This window comes from Rhincodon typus, chromosome 23 (genome assembly GCF_021869965.1).
Source record: "Rhincodon typus isolate 14 chromosome 23, sRhiTyp1.1, whole genome shotgun sequence".
NCBI classification, from domain to species: domain Eukaryota; kingdom Metazoa; phylum Chordata; class Chondrichthyes; order Orectolobiformes; family Rhincodontidae; genus Rhincodon; species Rhincodon typus.
Window position 1 is genome coordinate 16,600,113 of NC_063354.1, and position 22,068 is coordinate 16,622,180.

The window sequence follows — 22,068 nt, forward strand, 5'->3', positions numbered from 1 at the left end:
AGGTGGTTGCCCGATATGGAGACAGAGAGGTCCAGGAAGGGGAGAGAGGTGTTAGAGATGGTCCAGGTAAACTTAAGGTTGGGGTGGAAGGTGTTAGTGAAGTGTATGAACTGTTCGAGCTCCTCGTGGGAGCACGAGGCGGCGCCGATACAGTCATCAATGTAACGGAGGAAGAGGTGGGGTTTAGGGCCGGTGTAGGTACGGAAGAGGGATTGTTCCACGTAACCTACAAAGAGGCAGGCGTAGCTTGGGCCCATGCGGGTACCCATGGCTACCCCCTTTGTCTGTAGGAAGTGGGAGGAATTGAAAGAGAAGTTGTTGAGTGTGAGGACGAGTTCGGCTAAGCGGATGAGGGTATCAGTGGAGGGGGACTGGTCGGGCCTGCGGGACAGGAAGAAGCGGAGGGCCTTAAGGCCATCTGCATGGGGAATGCAGGTGTAGAGGGACTGGACGTCCATGGTAAAGATGAGGTGTTGGGGACCGGGGAATTGGAAGTTCTGGAGGAGGTGGAGGGCGTGGGTGGTGTCACGGACATAGGTAGGGAGTTCCTGGACTGGGGGGAGAAAATGGAGTCTCGATAGTTGGAGATCAGTTCGGTGGGGCAGGAGCAGGTGGAGACAATGGGTCGACCAGGGCATTCAGGTTTGTGGATTTTGGGAAGGAGATAGAAGCGGGCAGTGCGAGGTTGGGGAACGATGAGGTTGGAGGCCGTGGATGGGAGGTCACCTGAGGTGATGAGGTTGTGGATGGTTTGGGAGATGATGGTTTGATGGTCGGGGGTGGGGTCATGATCAAGGGGGTGGTAGGAGGTGGTGTCGGAGAGCTATCCCCTATTCCCAATTCCTTCGCCTCCGCCGCATCTGCTCCCAGGATGAGGCATTCCACTCCCATACATCTCAGTTGTCCTCGTTTTTCAAGGACCGTAACTTCCCCGCCTCGGTGGTCGAGAACGCCCTCAACCGTGTCTCCCACATCTCCCGCACCTCATCCCTCACACCCCGTCCACGCAATAAGAACCAAAAAAGAATCCCCCTCGTCCTCACGTACCACCCCACCAACCTCCGGATCCAACGCATCATCCTCCGACACTTCCGCCATCTGCAATCCGACCCCACCACCAAAGACATCTTTCCCTCCCCACCCTTATCTGCTTTCCGGAGGGACAACTCTCTCCGTGACTCCCTTGTCCGCTCCACACTCCCCTCCAGCCCCACCACACCCGGCACTTTTCCCTGCAACCGCAGGAAGTGCTACACCTGCTCCCATACCTCCTCCCTCACCCCCATCCCAGGCCCCAAGAAGACTTTCCACATCAAGCACATGTTCACCTGCACATCTGCCAATGTGGTATACTGCATCCGCTGTACCCGGTGTGGCTTCCTCTACATCGGGGAAACCAAGCGGAGGCTCGGGGACCGCTTTGCAGAACACCTACGCTCGGTTTGCAATAAACAACTGCACCTCCCAGTCGCGAACCATTTCAACTCCCCCTCCCATTCCTCAGACGACATGTCCATCCTGGGCCTCCTGCAGTGCCACAACGATGCCACCCGAAGGTTGCAGGAACAGCAACTCATATTCCGCTTGGGAACCGTGCAGCCCAATGGTATCAATGTGGATTTCACAAGTTTTAAAATCTCCCCTCCCCCTACCGCATCCCAAAACCAGTCCAGCTCGTCCCTGCCTTTCTTCCTCCCACCTATCCCCTCCTCCCACCTCAAGCCGCACCTCCATCTCCTACCGACTAACCTCATCCCACCCCCTTGACCTGTCCATCCTCCCTGGACTGATCAATCCCCTCCCTAACTCCCCACCTACACTCACCTTTACTGGCCCCATCCCCGCCTCTTCGACCTGTTTGCTTCCTCTCCTCTATCCATTTTCTATCCGCCTCCCACTCTCTCCCTATTTATTTCGGAACCCCCTTCCCCTCCCCCTTTTCTGATGAAGGGTCTAGGCCCGAAACGTCAGCCTCTCTGCTCCTATGATGCTGCTTGGCCTGCTGTGTTCATCCAGCCCTGCACCTTGTAGTCTTAGAGTTGAGTTTGGAGTGAGACTTCTGTGGAATTGAGTATCTTTAAAAATAGTGTTGGTAGTACATTGAAGCTTTGTTTTGACGTTTGTGTTAAGATCTTTCTAACTATCTTCATGGCTGTATTTGTTTTGTTTCTTCTGTTCTTCAACAATACAAAGTGGGTTTATTGCATCTGCAGCCTCATGAGAGTACTTCAGTGACTAAGTAAGGTAAAGTTGCCATAGTCCCAAAGGACCATGGAGCTGTAATGAGAGACAGATGACTAGTGGTGGTGGTTGAACTTTAGGATGACCACGCCTAAGGTGAGGGGAGAGATTGAAAAGGAGAATCCTTAATGATAACCTCAACCAGTGTGGGTATTGAATACGTGCTGTTGTCATCTCTCTGCAACACAAACCAGCTCTCCAGCCAACTGAGCTAACCAACTAATTGCTATGATAACCAACTGTGGGGGAAAAATAACAATAATTAATCAAACCAGCTTTCATTCTGGGATCTAACTTGACTAGTATTACCAACAGCTGGGATTTTTGCAGTATATAGTTCTTTTTAATGTAATAAAATATCCCAAGAGAGTTCTACATCGGAATGTTATAAAACAAACCTTGAAATTAACCCCATAAAGCAATATTAAGATAGGTGGGCAAAATGGTAGTTTTTTTTTAAGGAACATCATAAGGAAAGAAAGAAAGGAATGTGGAAAGAATGTTAGATATAGACAGGTGGTGGCACTACCGTAAATGATGGATCAAATAAAATTTGGGGTTATCAAGAGGCTAGAAATAGAATACAAATTTCTGAGTAATATAGTGCTGAAGGAGATAACTGAGATAGGGAGGAGTGAGGTCATGGCAAAACTGAAATCGAGGATGAGAATTTTAAAATCAGCATATTACTTGACCAAGTCCCAGTGTAGGTAAATAAGCAGCTATTAATGGATGAAGAAAACTTGATACAAGTCAGGACAGGGTTAACAGAGTTTTGGCTGAGCTAACATTTATGTAGTGCAGAGCAATGGAATAGGTCAAGAGCTCTAGATTCAATCTGGAGCTAACAAAGGCATGGATGAGAATTTCAGCGACAATGGAGATAAGTCAAGGATAGAGTTGAGCTGTGTTGCACAGATAGAATTAGGTGGGTCTTGGTGATGCCACAAGTAAATGTTTGGAGGCTTATATGAGACAGGCATGATACCAAACAGTTTATTTCAGACTCAGATAGTTACCAGGAGATGGATGAAGTTAGCAGCTGTGATATAAAGTTTATAACAAGATCTTCAAAGACTTGGCCTTTGAGATTATTAGTTGGAAAAAATTTTGCTTGCATGTAATGAATATTAGACAAGCAGTCTGACAATTAATCAAAAGTGGAACAGTCAATGAGGTAGTGTGAGATTGAGCTGGGAATCCAAAATTACGGTAAATCATAAAAGCACAGTACTACAAATTCTGGATCTTCAAGATAAAATCAGAAAATGCTTGAAATACTAGACATGTCAGATGGTATCTGTGGAATGAGAACTAAAAACCTTTTCAGTCTCTGGCCTTTTGTCAGAATGACAAAGATCAAAGCAAACTTGTTTAAATATCTCTAGCTGTATCATTATGTGGCTCAGAAGCAAGAGATAGTCAGCAAGTTTTTATTCTTTTATGGTATGTGAGAATCATTTACAAGGCCAATATTGTTGCCATCCTTTATTTCTCTTCAGAAAAGTGGTTTCCTCTGTCATTTTAATGGGCATTTAATCAACTACGTTGTTCTGGATCTGGAGTTACATGTAGACCAGGCTGGGATGGTAGATCTGATCCCCTAAAAGGCATTATACCAATGATAGTTGTCACAGTCACCATTATTGAGATTAGCTTTATATTTCTGATTTATTAACTGAACAGGGGCAGGAAATAATTGATGTCCCCAGAAACTCTTTTTTACAATATTTATAAATTATTTAGATCAAGGATTAGATACCAGTGTTTCTGGGTTCTGGATAATACAAAATTAAATGTGGATGGGAGCAGAAAAATTGTAAAGGGACTTTGAAAGATCAAGTGAATGGACAAAAATTTGTTTTGATTTTGGAAACGGTGAAGAAGTTCATTATGGTATTATGTGTTTTTGAAAGTTTGGATGAAAACAAAAGAAACTGAACCAACTGTTTAACTGAATTTAATACTGAGTTTTCGTTTATTTTCTTTCTAGTGACTTGATTTGTTTCTCTCGATGGAGACTATGCAGCACAGTGAAGAGATGTTGAGGACTGCACTAATATCTAACCATAAAGATGTGATTGACCTGTATCAGAAATTCAGTCCAAGGGTGAAACGCCTACTGGAAGAAGCTTTTCGGCCAGATAGCACCCTTTTTAAACCCATTGTGTTACATTCGAAGTCTGACTGGATCCTTAGCCACCCGGAGCCAAAGCAAGATTTCTATGCATTTTACAGTAGTCCGCACAGGAAATCACCAGTTCCTGGGAGAAACATTATTTACATTCAGACCATTGGTATGATCCTATAGTGGTCACTTAGCTCAGTTGGCTGGATGGGTGATTTCTGATGCACAATGATGCCAGCAGCGTGGGTTCAGTTCCTGCACTGCATAAGGTCCATGAAGGTCCTGTCTTGTCGTCCTTGCCCCTCCCCTGAGGCATAGTGAAACTCACAAATGGACATCTCTCTAATGAGAGAGCAGCCCTATGGTCCTCTGGGACTTTGGCAACTTTATGTTATGGTTCTATAAAGTTATTTCTTTCAGAATTTTGACTGAGGAATCTTCTCATTTTCTGATAACAAAAGCATTTTTTAATATATTCATAGTTGTTACATGTTGTACCGTTTTTCTCACATCTCCATCCACCATGTAAAACCCTCACCTGCTCCCTTCCTGTCTATCCAATATTCCTGTTCTCAGTCCTCTGTTTGCTCACATTATCAGCCTCTGTTTACTTACTATTTATCCTAATTTCCCATGTTGAAAATCTTGACATGTTTTAAATTGCACTCCTGATGCACCTTGTTCAAGGTTAGTATAATTTTGTTGTGCCCTCAGTGCTGAGATGTAGCAGCCCAAAACACTTAAAGAGAAACAAAAATTGAATTTTGTGGCTGAATTTCATGCTTTTATTTCTTCTTAGAAGTAACATGTCACATTGAAAATGTTAGACAGGGTTAAGCTAAGTACATGATTAGCTACCTTTTGCAAGATGGCGGAAGTTTACAGACCAGAATGCAACATTTTTTGGATGCTTTCTACATAAGGAACAGTTTATGAAACTTCACTTGATGCTTCAAATCTGTGTTGTGCTATTATTAAATTTGTTCACTTCGATATTTTAGTCACAGCAGTTTAGACTCCAATTTGTTTCTGTGCTCCACTGTAAATGGCAATTCTGATCCGAATGATTGATATCCTGTAAACAATTGATTTAATGTCATCATTAGAGATCCAGTATTGCCTTTAGTTTCACTACCTTCAGTGTTGAATGATGCAATTTGGCTGCGTTTATACCACAAAATGTTCAGCTTCTAGCCAGCAGAGAATCCAGTTTAATTTGAAACTACAGCATATTTCACAGCTCAATAGGGCTACTACTTTAATAACTATAATTCGGGAGTGTGAGTGACCACTTTGTTTTATTAATGAAGAAAGTTGTGCGGTCTGTAATTCTTGACTAATACTGTTCATTTACTTGCTTTAAGCTATTTGGGTTGAAACGTAATTTCCATCTGACAAAATATATAATTCGATTCATCTTTCAAATAGAGTAAGTCACAACAGCGTCACAGAAAATAAGGATTATTTTATTCTTGTCCTTAGATTTCCCTGTTATTTAGTTGGATTTGGACAAAAAAAAACTAGATTATAGCCTTGTAGGAGTGAGCATAAACAATCTAAGATAGGTAAAAGGATATGTTATAAACACAGGAGCACTACACTGTGTAGGAATTTTAAATGTGAATCTGTGATTGAGGTAGCGTGAACCTAAGACTACAGAGGGTAATTCCTATGCTGTCTAGGTGCACCGAGATAATTGCTCCTGTGCAGTGTTTCAGATTAATCAAAGATCGGATTATCTTTCTTGTATTTTTCTACTTAAACATGTTTCATGTTGATATGGGAGTTTTTGTGTTGTAAATTATTAGCAGTTCTAGATTTCCATTGTCCATTGTGTGACACATATGTATGTGTATGCCTTGAAAAAATAAAACACACAACTCAGAACATTTTCATAAATATCTACATTGATTAACTCATCTGCTTATATGCTGCAAATTTATGTCCATACCAGTATAATATTCAGATCATATGTTCATACAAACATGAGAAAAAAGAACAGGAGTAGGGCATTCAGTCCACTGAGTTTGCTATGCCAATCAGTGCTATCAAGGCTGATCTTATTGTGGCCTTAACTACATTTTGTCCGATTATAACCCTTGACTCCTTTGTGGATCAAAAATCTATCTACCTCAGACTGAAATATATTCAGTGACCCAGCCTCCACTGCTGCTTATAGAATTCTAAAGACTTGTGACTGAGAGGAAAAAAAACTCATCAGTGTCTTCATGGGAAATGCTTTAATTTTAAAGTGTCCCCAGTTCTAGGCTCCCACAGCATAACTTATCTTTTCCAAAGATCAATTTGTCTCCCAGTTGTGGACAAACTTTTGTTATGTTTTGTGATAAAAGTAGTAAGGATTTAAGAATCTGTAATAAATGAAGGACAGCCAGCAGAATGTAAGTAAGGCTAGTTGTGTTTGGTGAATGAGAGATTATTTTTAAAGTTGGCTGCATGGATGAAAGCAATGCAGTCAGTGATGTTCAAAATGCAATTAATAAAGTACCTCACAAGAGACTTGTGTGATAATAAAAGATTGCCGCATGAACAGAAATGATGGACAGGAAGCAAAAAATGGAGTAAATGAGTGCTGTTTGGATTTGAGAGTGGTCCAAAACCATGTACTGCATAGTCAATGTTAGACTCCTTTTGTTCCTGACATCTCTAGTTGATTGAATTTGGGTAGAGGGAACATGATCTTTAAATTTATTAATGAAACAGAACTCGCAGATTTTACATATAGCAAGGAAAACTGAATGACATTAGTGGAATGTCCAGACAGGTGACAAATACAATTATTGTGGAAAAAAAAGTGATGGGTTATGCATCTTGGGAGACCAATCAAATAATCAGATGATATATGTTGACAAAAGATAAAGGTTTCAGCTATGCAGAAACCCCTATTGATTTGGAGACAAAATTCACCATAAACGTGAAGTGTTTTTTTGTTTATCTCTCTCTTATTTCCTTTGCTTTTGATGACAGCCATTTGGGTTTCTGTCATTCATACCTTCTCTGGACACGTGACTTGTTTCTTGTCTCATTACCACTTCCTTTGGCCTTGTACCATGAAGGTTTAACTATTGAATCTTTTCCATCGTCCACCCCCCACTTCCTTTGGCCTTGTACCATGAAGGTTTAGCTATTGAATCTCTTCCATCGCCTACCCTCACCGTGAACTATTTTTTTACAACAAAAACAGAAACTGCTGGAGAAGTTCAGGCCTGGCAGGATCTGCGGAGAGAAATCAGAGTTAATGTTTTGGGTCCAGTGATTGTTCTTCAGTACTGAAGTTCTTTTATTACACTTTTGTTTTTACTCTTCCAATCCTGCACCCTTTCAACGTTTAAAACCTATTACATTTCTATCTTTTCCTAATTCTGATGAGTTCTTCACAAATGGAGCTAGAACTGCCGAGGATTTCCAGAGTTCACAATATTTTGCTTTTGCTTTACAACATCTTGCCAGTCAACAAAATAAAATTATGATTTTTGGTTTTTGTACTGGTTGACTGGTGACTTGTTTTTTGAAATGTATGAAAGATTTCTGATGCTTTTTTAATATCTGAACCAGCCTTTTCATTAATATTGATAGCCAGTAACTTAAAATTTCCAAAATTTTTTAAACTTTTTGCTTACTATGTGTAGTATTTTCTGTTTTCAGGTTCATTTGGTGATTCACAGACAACTACTGAGACATACATACACTGGTTAAAGGAATACTGTGAGACATTTTTCTATGGTCTGAAGATCAAATTTTTGGATCCTGTTTCAGTATCCCAAATTGGTTGTGTGTTCCGTGTCAATACATATTCGCACAATCTGCAGATACGTGCAGGTAATACTGCATATTAAACTATTTTCCTATATGTTGATAAAAGTGGTGTGTGTATTAGAAATTGCAGGATAGTTATCGATTTGTAATAGTATATCCACTATTAACAGTATATCAAGTTAAAGTACAAGATGAAATGAATGGAGCCACTGTGTCATTGTGTCTTCTCAAGAATTCAACATTCAGACAGATGGAAATTGTTAGACTGAAGGTTTTCAAAGTGTGTGCACTTATGTAAAATTTATAAAAGTAATTTTTGTAGGAAGAAAAGGTGTTAGTAATGTAGTGCAACATTTATTTCCTCCATGTTCTAAGCCTGTTTGAGATAGCACAACTCTTTAGCTGACCTATCTGTAATCACCAAACTAGTTGCACTTGATCTGCAGGGCTGAATGTGGTCCATTCCTAGATCCGTGGACTCTGTTTGGACTGAACACCTAACTGACTATGGCTAAGCCTCTTGATTGAGCGTGGCTGTACTCCTTGACTTATTGTGGTACCCCTTGGCCCCACCAAGGACTGTTCCCTTTTTAAGTTCCATACATGGTCACTTGGTTGAAACACATGTAGAAACAAGTCCAGCCCCTTTTGACTATTCAGCACTTTCGAGCAGCATGCCTCTCCCCCGTGCCAAAAAATAATGCAAGTCATGAGACTGGAAGCCTAAGTTAGTGTAAGGTGAGCGAGTGTTAAGAAACAAAGCTAAGAGCCATAAGATACTAATGTATTAATGTATGTGTATGTGTCCCTGGCAAAAACATGCAAATTGTAGATATTCAAACTGCAAAGTATGGCGCTGAAGGGTTGCAACAGTATAAGAGTTGGACCAAAAGCAGACATGATGATGTGGTGAGGCTGTTGGTTTACTGATGTTGACTTCCATGAACAAAAGGTGGAGGAGGACTATGTACATGTAGCATGCAGGGACGTTATGAAAACAGAGTGGATGAAAGCCTGAGATTTGGCAAGTGATGAGCTATTAAATATCAGCATCTTTCAAAGTGAGATTTATAGGTAGCATTTTTTTTAAACTGGACAATTACTGTAACGTAAGAAAGTAAAATTTCTTTCAGCTTGGGCAGGGTAAGCAAGGAAAATGGAGGTTGCTGATTAATCAGGTAAACTGGTTCAGTCTAGTTCTTGCACTGTAGCAGAGTATAAATGCATAGGTCTCCATCTAGTTTGCAAACGGAGTGCACATTTCAAACAGTCAGTTTCGTTAATGGTGAGCTAGGTGAAATAGGGGGGAGAATTTTTTTTCAAAGGTCCTACTTTATTTACTTCTTTCATTATCCACTGCTCAGCTCATACTTTAGTGCAATGGAAGGATGGATCAGTGAATAACTGGTAAGATATGTTATTATAGGGAATGTTTAATACACTTAAAAGTTGGCCTGACAGATTAATAGAAGCAATTTTCATAGCTAGGCTGAGTGGAATATATAGCCAGTGGAATGTAGGAAGTCATGGATATATTGTGTCCAAGATGGACACATCTGTAGGTGATGTCACATGTTTGAACTCCTAGTTTAGGAACCTGAGCAGCAGTTGGAGTCACTTTTGTGTATTTGTGAGGCAAAGAGTACACGGATAGCACATTTAGGGAGGTGGTTGCACCACAGCTTAGTAGTGTGCAGACAGACGAGAAATGGGTGAACATCAGGCAGTGTAAGAGAGCCAAGCAGGTACTGTAGGAATCCTCTCAGGCAATCTCATTTGTGTACCATTTTCAGATTTGGATACTGGTAAGGGTGATAGTATCAGAGGAATGCAGTCAGAGCCAAATCTGTGGCACTGTGGGCAGCTAACTTGTACAAAAGAGGAGGAAGAGGAGCAGAAGAGCAGTACTGCTAGGGGAATATTTTTGTTAGCTGGGCAGGGAGGGGGCCAGAGGTTGTGTTCCATGTTTGTGCCAACGGCTGAGCTAGGAAGGGGGATGAAGTTTGAAAACAGATTTCAGGGAGTTAGGAAGGATTTTGAAAAGCATGACATCCAAAGTAATAATCTCACGATTACTCCCAGTCTCATGTGCTGGTAAGCATAGAACAGGAGAATTGAACACATTGCTAGAAAACTACTAAGAAGGAGGGCATCATATTTTTGAGACATTGGCACTTATTCTGAGGCAGGTGGGACCTGAACAAATGGATAAGTTAGTCCTAAAACTAACATCCTTGTGGGGAGATTTGTTAGTGCTATGAAGAAGGTTTAAATTAGATTGGAAGGTGGATGAGAATCTAACATGGAGATCAGATTCAAGAGAAGCAAAACTAGTAAAAAGGAACTAGAAAAGTAGCAAGCAAAAATAGAACACAGCTGAAACAATGGGAAGTATCAATTAGGATCAAAATGCAGAATATTTTTTAAAAAGTCTGAGTTATAGGCATATTCAGGTGAAATGTATATAGTATTCATAAAATATTAATGATTTGATGCACAAATTGAAGTAAATGAATATGATTTAATTCTAATTATAGAGATGTAGTTCTCGGGTGAATGAGCTGAATGTCCAAGAATATTCTACATTTAGAGGGGATAGAGAACAGGGAAAATGAGGTGAGGTAGAACTCCTAATGTACTGATGTAACTCATTATTGAGATGAGATAACCTTCAGTTGGAAGATCAAGATCTAGAATTAATTTGGGTGGAGCTAAGAAGAAGCAAGGAGAAGAATATATCTGGGGGAGTTGTTTATAGAAAACCAAACCGTAGAACTAACATTGGGCTAGAGATGCATTAACGTGAGTAATGCAGTAATGATGGGAGACTTCATTTTGCACATAAGCTGGTTAACAAAGTTGGTGCTAATGGTTTGATGGATGAATTTCTGAAGTGTGTACAGAAGGCTTCTTGGAACAGCTTGTTAAGGAGCTAATAAGGGCTATTTTATGTTTGGCATTGTGTATTGAGAAAGAACTCATTGATAGGCTTGCTGTAAAGGAGTCTTTCGGAAATAGTGACCAGAACAGGATAGAATTTTAAATGAAGTTTGAATATAACGTAGTTCATTCTGAAAATTGAGACTTGCATCTAAGCAAAGGAAACTAAGGCTATGAAGGGCAAGGTGGATTGGGAAAATAAACTAAAAGATTTGATGGTAAGTAGATGCTAGCTAAAATTTAATACTACAGAGTTTACAACAGATGTAACTTCCTCTAAAGCACAAATGACCAAACAGAAAGGTAAATAAACCTTGGTTAACAAAATAAATTAAAGATTGCATTAGATCAAATATAAGGATCCTAGAAAGTGGTAAGTATCGAGAACCCAGCAAAAGAGTGCCAAAAAATTTGAGGAAAGGGAAAAATGAATATGAATTGAAGCTAGTGAGAAAATGTTGAACTGTAAATTCTTTCATTATGTGAAGGGAAAATGAGTTGCAAGGATAAACATGGGCCACCTTCAGGTTGGATAGCAGAATTCCCAGAACAGGGAAAAGGAAGAGAAATTAAACAGTTGTTTTGCATCTTCAGAGGAAGATACAGAAAATCTCCCAGAAATAGAGGTGACTAAACGGCTTGTGTAACTGAAAAACTGAAAAAAAATAAACATTAGTAATATGAGGTAGCACTTGAAAATTAGCTGGATTCAGGGTTACGACTTTCCTAGATCAGGTTGAGGTTGTAGATTTGCTCGCCGAGCCGCTGTGTTTGATTGCAGACATTTTGTCACCCTGCTAGGTAACATCGTCATTGCACCACCGGTGAAGTGTTGGTGTTCTGTCCCACTTGTTGTTTATATGCCTCGGTTTGCTGGGGTGGTTGGCATTGCTTCGGTTCTGTTTTTCAGTGGTTTGTATATCGGGTCCAGTTCAGTGTGTTTGTTGAGGGAGTTCTAGTTGGAATGTCAGGCTTCCAGGAATTTCCTGGCGTGTCTCAGTTTGGCTTGCGTTATTATGGATGTGTTGTCCCAGTCGAATTTGTGTCTTTCTTTCTCCGTGTGTATTGAGACCAGTGAGAATTGGTCGTGTCTCTCGATGGCTAGTTGGTGTTCGTGTATCCTTATTGTCAGTTTTCTTCCAGTTTGGCCTACGTAATGTGATTGTGAGAAACATTAGGGTACAGAACTCCATCAACAAAAACATTGAACTCGATCCGATATACAAACCATTGAAAAACAGTACTGGAAGTAATGCCAACCACCCCAGTAAACTGAGACATATAAATAACAAGCGGGACAGAACACCAACGCTTCACCGGAGGCGCGCTGATTATGTTACCTAGCAGGGTGATGAAACGTTTGCAGTTAAACACACTGGCTTGGCAAGCAAGTCTACAACCTCACCCACAACATGAGCTATAAATCCTTTCAAAAACTTTCCTATTTGAGCTCCATCTCAGTATTGAAAGAAGTAGCAGTAAAAGTAGTGGATGCATTGATTATTTTTAGAAATTCTGTAGATTCTGGAAAGGATCCTACTGATTGGAAGATAGTAAATGTAATCATACTATTAAAGAAGGAAGAAAGAGGGAGAGTCGGGAATTCATAGACCTGTTAGTTCGACATCTGTAGTGGGGGAAAATGTTAAAATCTCTTATAAAGAATGGGGTAATACCTTAGAAAAGAATGGCAAAATTGAGCAGAATGAACATGGATTTATGAAAGGGAAATCATGTTTGACCAACTTGTTCTTTCAGGATGGAAACCAGTGGATGTGATATATTTGGATTTTCTGAAGGCTTTTGATGAGGCCTCAGAATCTAGTAAATAAAAATAGTGTACCTGAGAATATGGGGAAGGGGTAGGAGGGATATACTTTACTTTATACTGTATTAAAATTAATTATTAGACAGAGAAAAGAGTAGGAATTAACTGATCGTTCTCATAACTTTTCCCAGTGGGATACTGCAAAGGTCAGTGCTATGTCCTCAGCTGTTCACAATCTATTCACAATCTGTTTAAATTATTGGGGACCAATTGTGATATTTCCAAATTTGCTGATGACATGAAACTAGGCAGGAACATAAGTTGTGAGGAGTGTGCTTGGTAAATTCAAGAGGACGTGGGACAGTCTAAGTGAATGGACTAGAATATGGCAGATGGAATACTTTGGAAGTAAGTTTGAAGTTATTCACTTTGGTAGAGGAAACAAAAAGGCAGAATATTTCTTAAATGGTGAGAGTTTGGGAAATGTGGGTGTCCAAAGGGATCTGGGTGTCCTTGTCCATGAGTCACTTAAACTGGACATGCAGAGGCAGCAAGCTATTAGGCAATCTGTACATTGGCATTTATTTCAAAGGGATTTGAATACAGAAGTAAAGATGTCTTATGCAGTTGTACAGAGCCTTGGAGAGATCTCACCTGGAGTATTATGTATAGTTTGATTCTCCTTATCTAAAGAAGTATATACTTGCCAGAGGGAGTTCAGTGGAGGCTCACCAGATTAATCCCTGGGTTGATGAGATTGTGTCATGAGGAGAGATAAGTGGATCTGTAGTTTCCAGAGTTTGATGAATGAGAAGTGATTTAATTGAAACTACAAAATGTTTATGAAGCATGTTAGGGGAGGTACAGCTGGAACATTTCTTTTGGCTGGTTTCTCTAGAATCAGGGTAATTGAGGACAAGTGATAGACCGTTTAAGACTGAGATGAGGAATTTCTTCACTGATAGAGTGGTGAATCTTTGGAATTTTGTACTCCAGAAGCCTGTGGAAGCTCAATCACTGAGCAGGTTCAAGGCAGACTAATTACATTAAGGAATGTGGAGATAGTGCAAAACATGGTGTTGAACGTTCATGATCTGGAATAGCAGGATAGGCTTGATGGTTTGAATGGTCCGGATCCTGAAGTAATTAAAAGTTAGCTTATCAATGATCAAAATGTAATCAAAAAACAAAAGCTGTGCCATGTCGAATTTCATCACCAGAATGGAAAAGCAAAAATTTGTCACTAATTGCTGCATTGAAGCTGTTAACCACCTGTATTTGGTGGTTGTATTCCGTTTTAGGCAGCTATCAGGTTGAGCAGTATATATTTATATATGGAAAATTTTCCAGAAAAGGCTGTGGAAATATTTCTTTCCACACTTCTACACTGCCCCTTTGTGGCTGAATTTGTAGCATTGAAACTATTTTGTATTTTTTTGTTTTATTGAAGAAACAACTGAAGATTTGTTAGTGTAAACTGAACATTTGTTTTCAATGGATAAGCTTGTGCACAAGTTTCTGGTTGTAGAGTATCTAGTTTTGAGTAGTATTGGTAGTGTGTTATTTCCAAGCTTGTCATTTGAATTGCTTCTATTTAGGTAGTATTCTTAAGTACCTGCAGAAGAAAAAACCTCAAGATGCTTTCTGTATTGTTGGAATTACAATGATTGACCTTTATCCTGAAGATTCCTGGAATTTTGTGTTTGGACAGGCATCTCTTACAGAAGGTAAAGAAGTGTGGGCATACATTTACTGCCCATGTCTCTTTTGTTTTCATTTGCATTTAAATATCTTTAGAAACCTTTGTACCTACTTGTATGGGAGGCTCATTTGTAAAATTATCAATTTTGTGTACTTAACCTGGCACATTTACACATTTGCACTAATTGTGTATGTTTTAGTTTCTCTTCTTGGCCGTCATTCTCCCATCCTCTGAACAAGTCATGACAGAAGCACAATAAAGTAACTAAAGTTCTATTAATGAAGAGCTTACCTAATAAAATGTTGCTGTAGTTACACAGGGTATTGGTCACCTCCACCTGCAGTGTGTGTGGTGTACCCCCACCACATGGGTTGCAGTGGTTCAAGAATGCAGTTCCCCACCAACTTCTAAAAGGCAGTTAGGGATAGTCAATAAATGCTGGCCTAACCAATGATGCTCACAACCTGTGAATGAATTTTTTTAAAGTGTTTTCATGGCTGGGGAATTGCAAATAGTCATTAATGTCGGAACTCTGAGACTGAAAGATGAGGACAAATTTCCTCACTTAGGGTTGCGAATCTATGGAATTCTCTATGAGAACAGTGGCTACTCAATCACTGAGTCAAGTCTGAGGTAAAAGATTTTTCATAAAGGAGAATTAAGGGACATGAAGGGTAATGTGAAAATGTGGAGTTAATGTGGTTGATAAGCCATGATCCTGTTGAAGATGGAGGTCATTGAGCTAACTGATTTATTATAGCTCCTTTTACTTACATAAAGTCTTGATAGAAACAGCTGATTTTACCAGTAGGAAATGAAGCAGTTAGAGTTGTATTTTATTTATTGAAGCATTTAAGGTTGACTTGAGGATTGCATCAGAAATAGAGCTATTGCAGGCTTAATCTGGAGGGAGGAGAGCTCCGTCGAAAAGTCAGACTTGTGTAAATCTATCCATGCCCTTGTAAAGGATGACAGTGCTATTCTCCTTATTACCATGAATAATGCTAACAAATCCATAGTTTCTGGTAGCCTACTTTCAAATATAACTAGTTGTCATGAATATTGTTTATATGTGGCTCTGTGCTGATTGGGTGGAGAATTTGTGATCTCTTGCATTACTAAAGATGAAATTGGAAAGTGAACCAAATTCTGGCCAGTAATTGAATATGGTTCTAATCAACTACAGTGTCCAGTTTTTGTTCACCACAGCTGGGAATTGTGATATTTTTCATACTATGTGAAAAATGTGTAAATTTTATTTAATGCTCAATGTCTTGAGTATTTTTCAATATTTATATGAGTATTTTATGTTTTAGAAATAAAATCCAACTTACTGATTGGTACAATGGAACATTAACATATTTTTGCTAAAACAGATTTTGAGTAGTTAATTGAAGGTGTTATTTCAATTTGCTTCTATAGGCCAGGAGAGAGAAAAGTACTGAATTTATGCATCTTTTATAGGAATGGGTGTTTTTAGCTTTGCTAGATATGATGATGGCTTTTACACCACGAACTATAAGGGAAAGTTGAAGAAAAAGAAACATCTGGCTCCTGATGATTATTCTGTCTTTGATGGATACTACACACCACCTATTACAAGCAAGTTGCTGCTGCGATCATGCAAGGTGGGAGTATTTGCAGAAATGAAAATGTTGTGTTTGGAAACAGTTGATTTAAAAGGGAGTAGAGTTGTGCTTTCTCATGTCCATGGCACCTTGGCTTACTTGCAAGCACCCTATTTCTGAATCAGATAGTTGTAGATTGAAACCATAATGTAGACCAATAAAGTCCAATATGTCAGCAGCATGTGGCTAATTGGCAATCCTTAAACATTTTTGCTTTAAGTAAAAACTGAGTAATAAATATCATGTGTGACCATGTAGTATCAATAATCCTATTCGCACATCATATGTACTTAAACATTACTTGATTGTTTTATGTTGTTTCTGAGCTAGTGTGTAGGGTGGACATTCTGGACGGACAGCTTGGTGCATCTTGTAATTGCAGAGTATGTTTACCTACTTGAGTGACAATGATTTAGGAAACCATCAATATAAGAGAGGAAATCCTATGGCATGGATGGAAGATGTACAAAAACTATGTCCTGGTGGTTCTCCTCTGGATGGAAGGAGGCCAAGGTGCCTTACCAAGTAGATCTCAACAAATACACAAAATTTTAGAAAATGTCCTCCACATTAACTACTTAACACAACAGGAAACACTCTGCCAGTTTTGTACGTTACATTGCACTGAGCAGAAATTTAGTTACGACAATAAAGTCCCAAACACCACCTGGATTCAACCCTGGTGTACCCTGGGTGAATCTTCCAATGTTGTCTTAAAAAGTTCTTTCACTCAATTTTCATGGTATAATCAACAGACCTATAGTAGCAAGGCACCCTTTGGTGACAACAACTCCTTAGTTTTAAGTTGTATTTAAGGGGATATCGAGCGCTGAATACGTATTAAATCTATTTTTCCTACAACCTCATGTGCCCTTGTTGCTGTGACTGCTTGGCTAGAGTGCACAACACCTGTTCCTTGGGTACAACCAACTGCAGAATATTTACACCCCACGTTACAGGGAAGACTTGCAGATAGTAAGCTAATACTAGATCAGTGATATCCATGGCACTTGATATAAGTTTCACCAAATTGATGTACCCCATGAAATTAGTAATTTAGACAAAGATTTCCACACTTCAGCAAATGCATTTCACTGTTTAGTCTTTCTGGTTTTGATCTTTATCAGGTCACTTTTGCTCTGGGATAATTTTCTGCTGCGCAGTTGTCATTTTCAGCCTGGTGATTGACAGCTCAGTGTGTAATCTGTGTTTTTTATTATGCTGTTAGAAAAATGTATTCCATGATTAAAGAAGCTTTTAATTGCTTTCATGCATACCTCAGTAGTTTCCCCGCCAGACCCAGGCAAATTCCCTTCTGAACTTGCAGCCCATCACAGGGAAAACAGAAGCGGGAGTGATGGCATTAAGATCTCAGCCCAAAAACATTTTCCGGAATGTTATGACCCAGCATGTTCCAGGACCTGCCCCTAGCAGCTGTTTAAAAATAATCTTGTCCAGAACGAGTATTTCCACTTATGGGAAATAGCAAAGTTAGAGATTTGTCAACATATGATAGTCATCAAGAAGTCAAATGCTGCAGCCGTATACATTTGGGGGAGGTCATTGTCCATCTTTCTGATGCTCCCTGTCTTTGATGAATGTTATTGACACATAGAGGATTTTTAGCTTTGATACTCTGTAGCAATATTAACAATGCAGCTGTTGTGTATTTTTTTTCTTTCTTCCTGTTCTGCTTTCGGTGATGGCAGAGGTTTTGTCTGTTTGGTTTGCTTTTACCTTTTGCTTGGACGTGAGACCCATTGATATCTTGATGCAGCTGCTTTTTGACTCTCTGCTCACATGATTCAGTATGTGGAGGTGCTGGTGTTGGACTGGAGTGGACAAGGTCAGAAATCACACAACACCAGGTCATAGTCCAACAGGTTTATTTGAAAACACAAGCTTTCAGAGCGTAGCTCAGGTGAAGAGACTGATTGTATAACCACTGTTTAGCCAGTTCCGTTTGCATATTAATTTTGTGTACTGTGCTTTTGATGTACATAGAACTTCTGTACTGTTTAGAATCCTGTCTGAGACTTTTCCCATATGGTCTTCAAATTGTCTCGGAAAATCCTCTGTTGAACACTATTGTAATTTTGTTTTTACTAACATAAACTTACCAGTCTCACGTCAGAACTAGTAAATGGATGTAGATTCTATTTCTCGCTGCAGGATTGCTCAGTGGTCAGAATTGTTAAGTTCAACAACTGTTGTTACCGGACAACACAGTGACACTCCCTAATACTACATGCTGCAAGCTGATGATAGCAGCTAATCATATTTTCTCCATTCTGGTTACTTGCTAATTAACATGTTCGTCTTCGTGATATCATAGCAGCTGCCACAGGGAATAGCTGTTGCAAATAAAAAGATTTTTGTTTTAACGAAAAGTTAAATAAGCATGTGAGGGTGGAAGGAATAAACAACAATGCTGATGCATCCAGAGGTGGAAGGATAAGAGATAGCATAGATGGTGTCTTTGATGCTGTATGTTCTGTGCAATTAAATGTAGGACTTTTTCTGCTGTAATGTGGTTAAAATAATGTTACCATAATATGTTGGACAACTGTGATCAAAGCTAATTCTCTCATGCAGTACAGAGAATTGTCAGTCATGGCATCTTTCACTTTAGATATTATTGCAGACTCCATCTTCCTTTGAATGCAAAAGAGTCTCAGAATAGAGAAAATCAGAGCAGTCTTCTCATGTTCGAGCCATATTTTATCTTTCAGCTAACGGTACAGGAAATAGGTTATTTTATTATTTATTTTATATATAAAAGGCTTGAAAGACCTTGCTATGGGATGATAGTTAAATGTTTGCCAAATAACAACAGTGGCTCTACTTCCAGAATAAATTAATTGGTTCTGTGTACTTCTGGAACATAGATAGAAATATGAAGGATGCAAATAAATTGTTCTTTTTTGCAACATTTCTGACTATAATCAAGTCTTTGTGGTGAACCTTACTTGACTGTGATGTAACTGGGTCAAGAACCAGTAATTATATAAATATAAATATTTTAAACCTTCAGTTTATCGTGCCATGATGATATCTGCTCCCTTTTGATATGCTTCAAGAAATGCCTTCTGATAACTCAACTGAGTAGCTGTTACGCATGTGAGTCTTGACATTAAGTGTCTGCAGGCTATTTGATCATAAGGGGTTTAAAAACCATCCCAAATACTGCCAAACATGTGTGTCCACCTTTGCTTAGAAATACTGAAGCAAATTGTAATGTTCCTAACATGAACTTAGCTAAGGTAATTTGTATTGCTCAGCTGTTACTAGATAAAGTCTCAATGATGCATCATTTGAAGAGCTTTTGTTTTCTTAGTTAAATTGAAATCTTGATTTAGTTACTTGAAACTGCCTGAAAATGCTTGTGTTGAGCAAAGTTTGATAATTATTTCTCGTTATCTTGGCTATTATGGTCACCTTGTTTTATGTATGTTTGGGATAGTGTTATATCAAGGCCTAGGTGGACTTGAAAGATTTTGTGGCCAGTATTCAAAGAATATGGTAATTCTTGCCCTGACCTACATTTATCTTTCACCTTCTGTTGTGAAGAATAGACAAACTGGTCATTTATTTCTTGTGAACCGTTGAAACCTCTCTAACTATCAGTTCAGAAGCAGATTAGATTAAAAATCAATCAAAAGGTATCACACAGATAATATTGGATCAGAAATATCATATTGTGCATTATATTTTTAAAAATTAGAAAATGGATTGAGGGCTTTCTGAATTTGGTTCTGTAAAAGTGGAAAGATATAGCTTTCAAAAAAGACTGAAAATGTTCATTATTTTTCATATTTAATGGTTGAACATAACCTTATTCAATTTAAAAAAAATTGTTTATAAATTGTCTTTGATAAAATACCTTTCAGGTTGTTATATTGACTTTTTATTTTTCAGTTAATGAAATTTGCTGCATTTTCAGACTCTAACTCATGAAATTGGACATATTTTTGGCATGCATCACTGCCAATGGTTGCAATGTGTAATGCAAGGTTCCAACCATTTAGAAGAATCTGACCGACGGCCAATTGATCTTTGCCCTATTTGCCTAAGAAAGCTGCAGTACACCATTAACTTTGACGTTAAAGAGAGATATAAGGTAAGGTAAAATTTACTGATCATTTTATATTTCTCTGAATTATGGTAAGTTTGAAATAAAGCATTGTTTAATTATAATAATTAAATTTTCACAATGAAAGTAGTGTTTGCAGTAATTTTCTCCAAAATATTTCCTGATGGGCAGAGATTGAAAGTAAAGTTCTTTTGAACTGAACAGTATCAAAAAATGAAGTGACATTCATTGATGGCACAAGTTGCGAAATGTCTCTAAACATAAATGATGTCACCTTGTTTGAATTATATAATTATTCTACCAGCAGGTTATGTAACAAAATTAATTCTCGCAATAAGAATGAAATTAGTAGATTCACTTTCAAATCGGTTATGCAAAACAAAGGTGATAGTACTGTAATCAAAATAGAAGATGCTGTGGAGAGAGAAAAGGTTCATGTTTCAAATCAAAGATGTTTCATCAGAGCTGTGAAAGGTTAAAAATGCAACAGGGGTATTGAGCAAGGGATGGGTGGGACAAAGACAAAAAGGAAGTTTAATAATTATGTGGAAGACTGAAGAAATTTGATGATAGATGAGTTAGTCTTACAGGATCAAAGAGAATGTTGATCGGGCTGGGAGATAAATGAAGAAACAAAGATGTGCCTAGAGCAGCAGTACTGGAAAAAAAAAAGTAAGAGAAAAACTGAAATATGCAAGGAAAAGGAAATAAAATGGGCCAAGAGGTTACGGCCTGAAATTGTTGAATTCAGTGCATTTAGAGGCCTGTAAAGTGCCTAATTGAAAGATGTGGTGTGGTTTTTGAAGTTTATGTTGAGCTTCCTGGAATGGTGCAGCAAGCCAAAGATACATGAGAGCAGGGTAGAGAATTAAAATTTACGCCATCAGCAGCTCAGGGTCAAGCTATAGTATGATCAGATATTTCGTGAAGCAGCCATTCAGTCTACATTTGACATTCCCTGTGTAGAGGAGACCCACATTTTGACGAGTGAAAAAAGTATGCGGCAGTTGCTGCTTCACCTGGAAGGATTGTTTGGGGCCTTGGTTGTTGAGGAAGAAGGAGATAATAGGACAAGTGTTACATCTTCTATGTTTGCATGGACAGATGCTGTGGGAAGGGGGCATGTTTAGGGTTAACTGAGGCGAGAATCAGGTTATTGTGAAGGAAATGATCCCATTGGAATGCTGTAAAGACTGGGAAAGAAGGATATTTATGGAGGTGGGAGAAATGGTGGAAAATAATCTGTTGAACGCAGAGCCAGATGGGTTGGAAGGTAAAGGCAAGGGAAGCCCTGGGAGTTTCAGCAGGGAGGGGAAAGAGATGAGTGTGGAAATTCAGGAAATGTTGCAGATATGTTTGAGTGCTATATCTGTCCCAGTGGATGAATCCTCATTTGAGGGGAAAAAATCGACACCTCAGAACTGCTGGTGTAAAAGGTAGGCATCATCAGAATAAATGCAATGGAGACTGGAATTGAGAACTACAGGGTATAGGGTGTGAAGAGCTGCAGTCGAGATAGAGCTGGAAGTCAGTGGGCTTATAATAATTATTAGTAGATGGCCTGTTGCCAAAAGTGGAAATAGAAGTCAAGGAAGATAAGGGAAGAATTGGAGATGGAACATGTGAAATTGAGCACAAAGTGAAATTGAAAGCAAAATAGATGAAGTTTTCAGATTCAGGCTGAGAGCGGGACACTTTAACGATACAGTAATCAATATACCAAAAAAGTTGAGGGAGTGTGCCAAGTGAGATTGGAATGAGGAATGTTCCACATATCCCATAAAAAGGCAGGCT

The 22,068-nt window shown here is 39.1% G+C and overlaps 1 protein-coding gene across 5 annotated transcripts in view; it reads left to right on the forward strand.

Annotated features, from left to right (window-relative positions):
* LOC109936835 (archaemetzincin-2) overlaps window positions 1-22,068 on the forward strand; it is a 29,080-nt gene that overhangs the window by 1,733 nt on the left and 5,279 nt on the right. For all 5 annotated transcript variants that reach the window (XM_048610684.1, XM_048610685.1, XM_048610686.1 and 2 more), the window contains exons 2-6: window positions 4,235-4,538; window positions 8,033-8,206; window positions 14,450-14,578; window positions 16,018-16,181; window positions 20,125-20,301. In XM_048610684.1, the coding sequence (XP_048466641.1) occupies window positions 4,256-4,538; window positions 8,033-8,206; window positions 14,450-14,578; window positions 16,018-16,181; window positions 20,125-20,301 (927 nt within the window). In that variant the 5' untranslated portion in view covers window positions 4,235-4,255. The remainder of the gene's footprint in view (window positions 1-4,234; window positions 4,539-8,032; window positions 8,207-14,449; window positions 14,579-16,017; window positions 16,182-20,124; window positions 20,302-22,068) is intronic.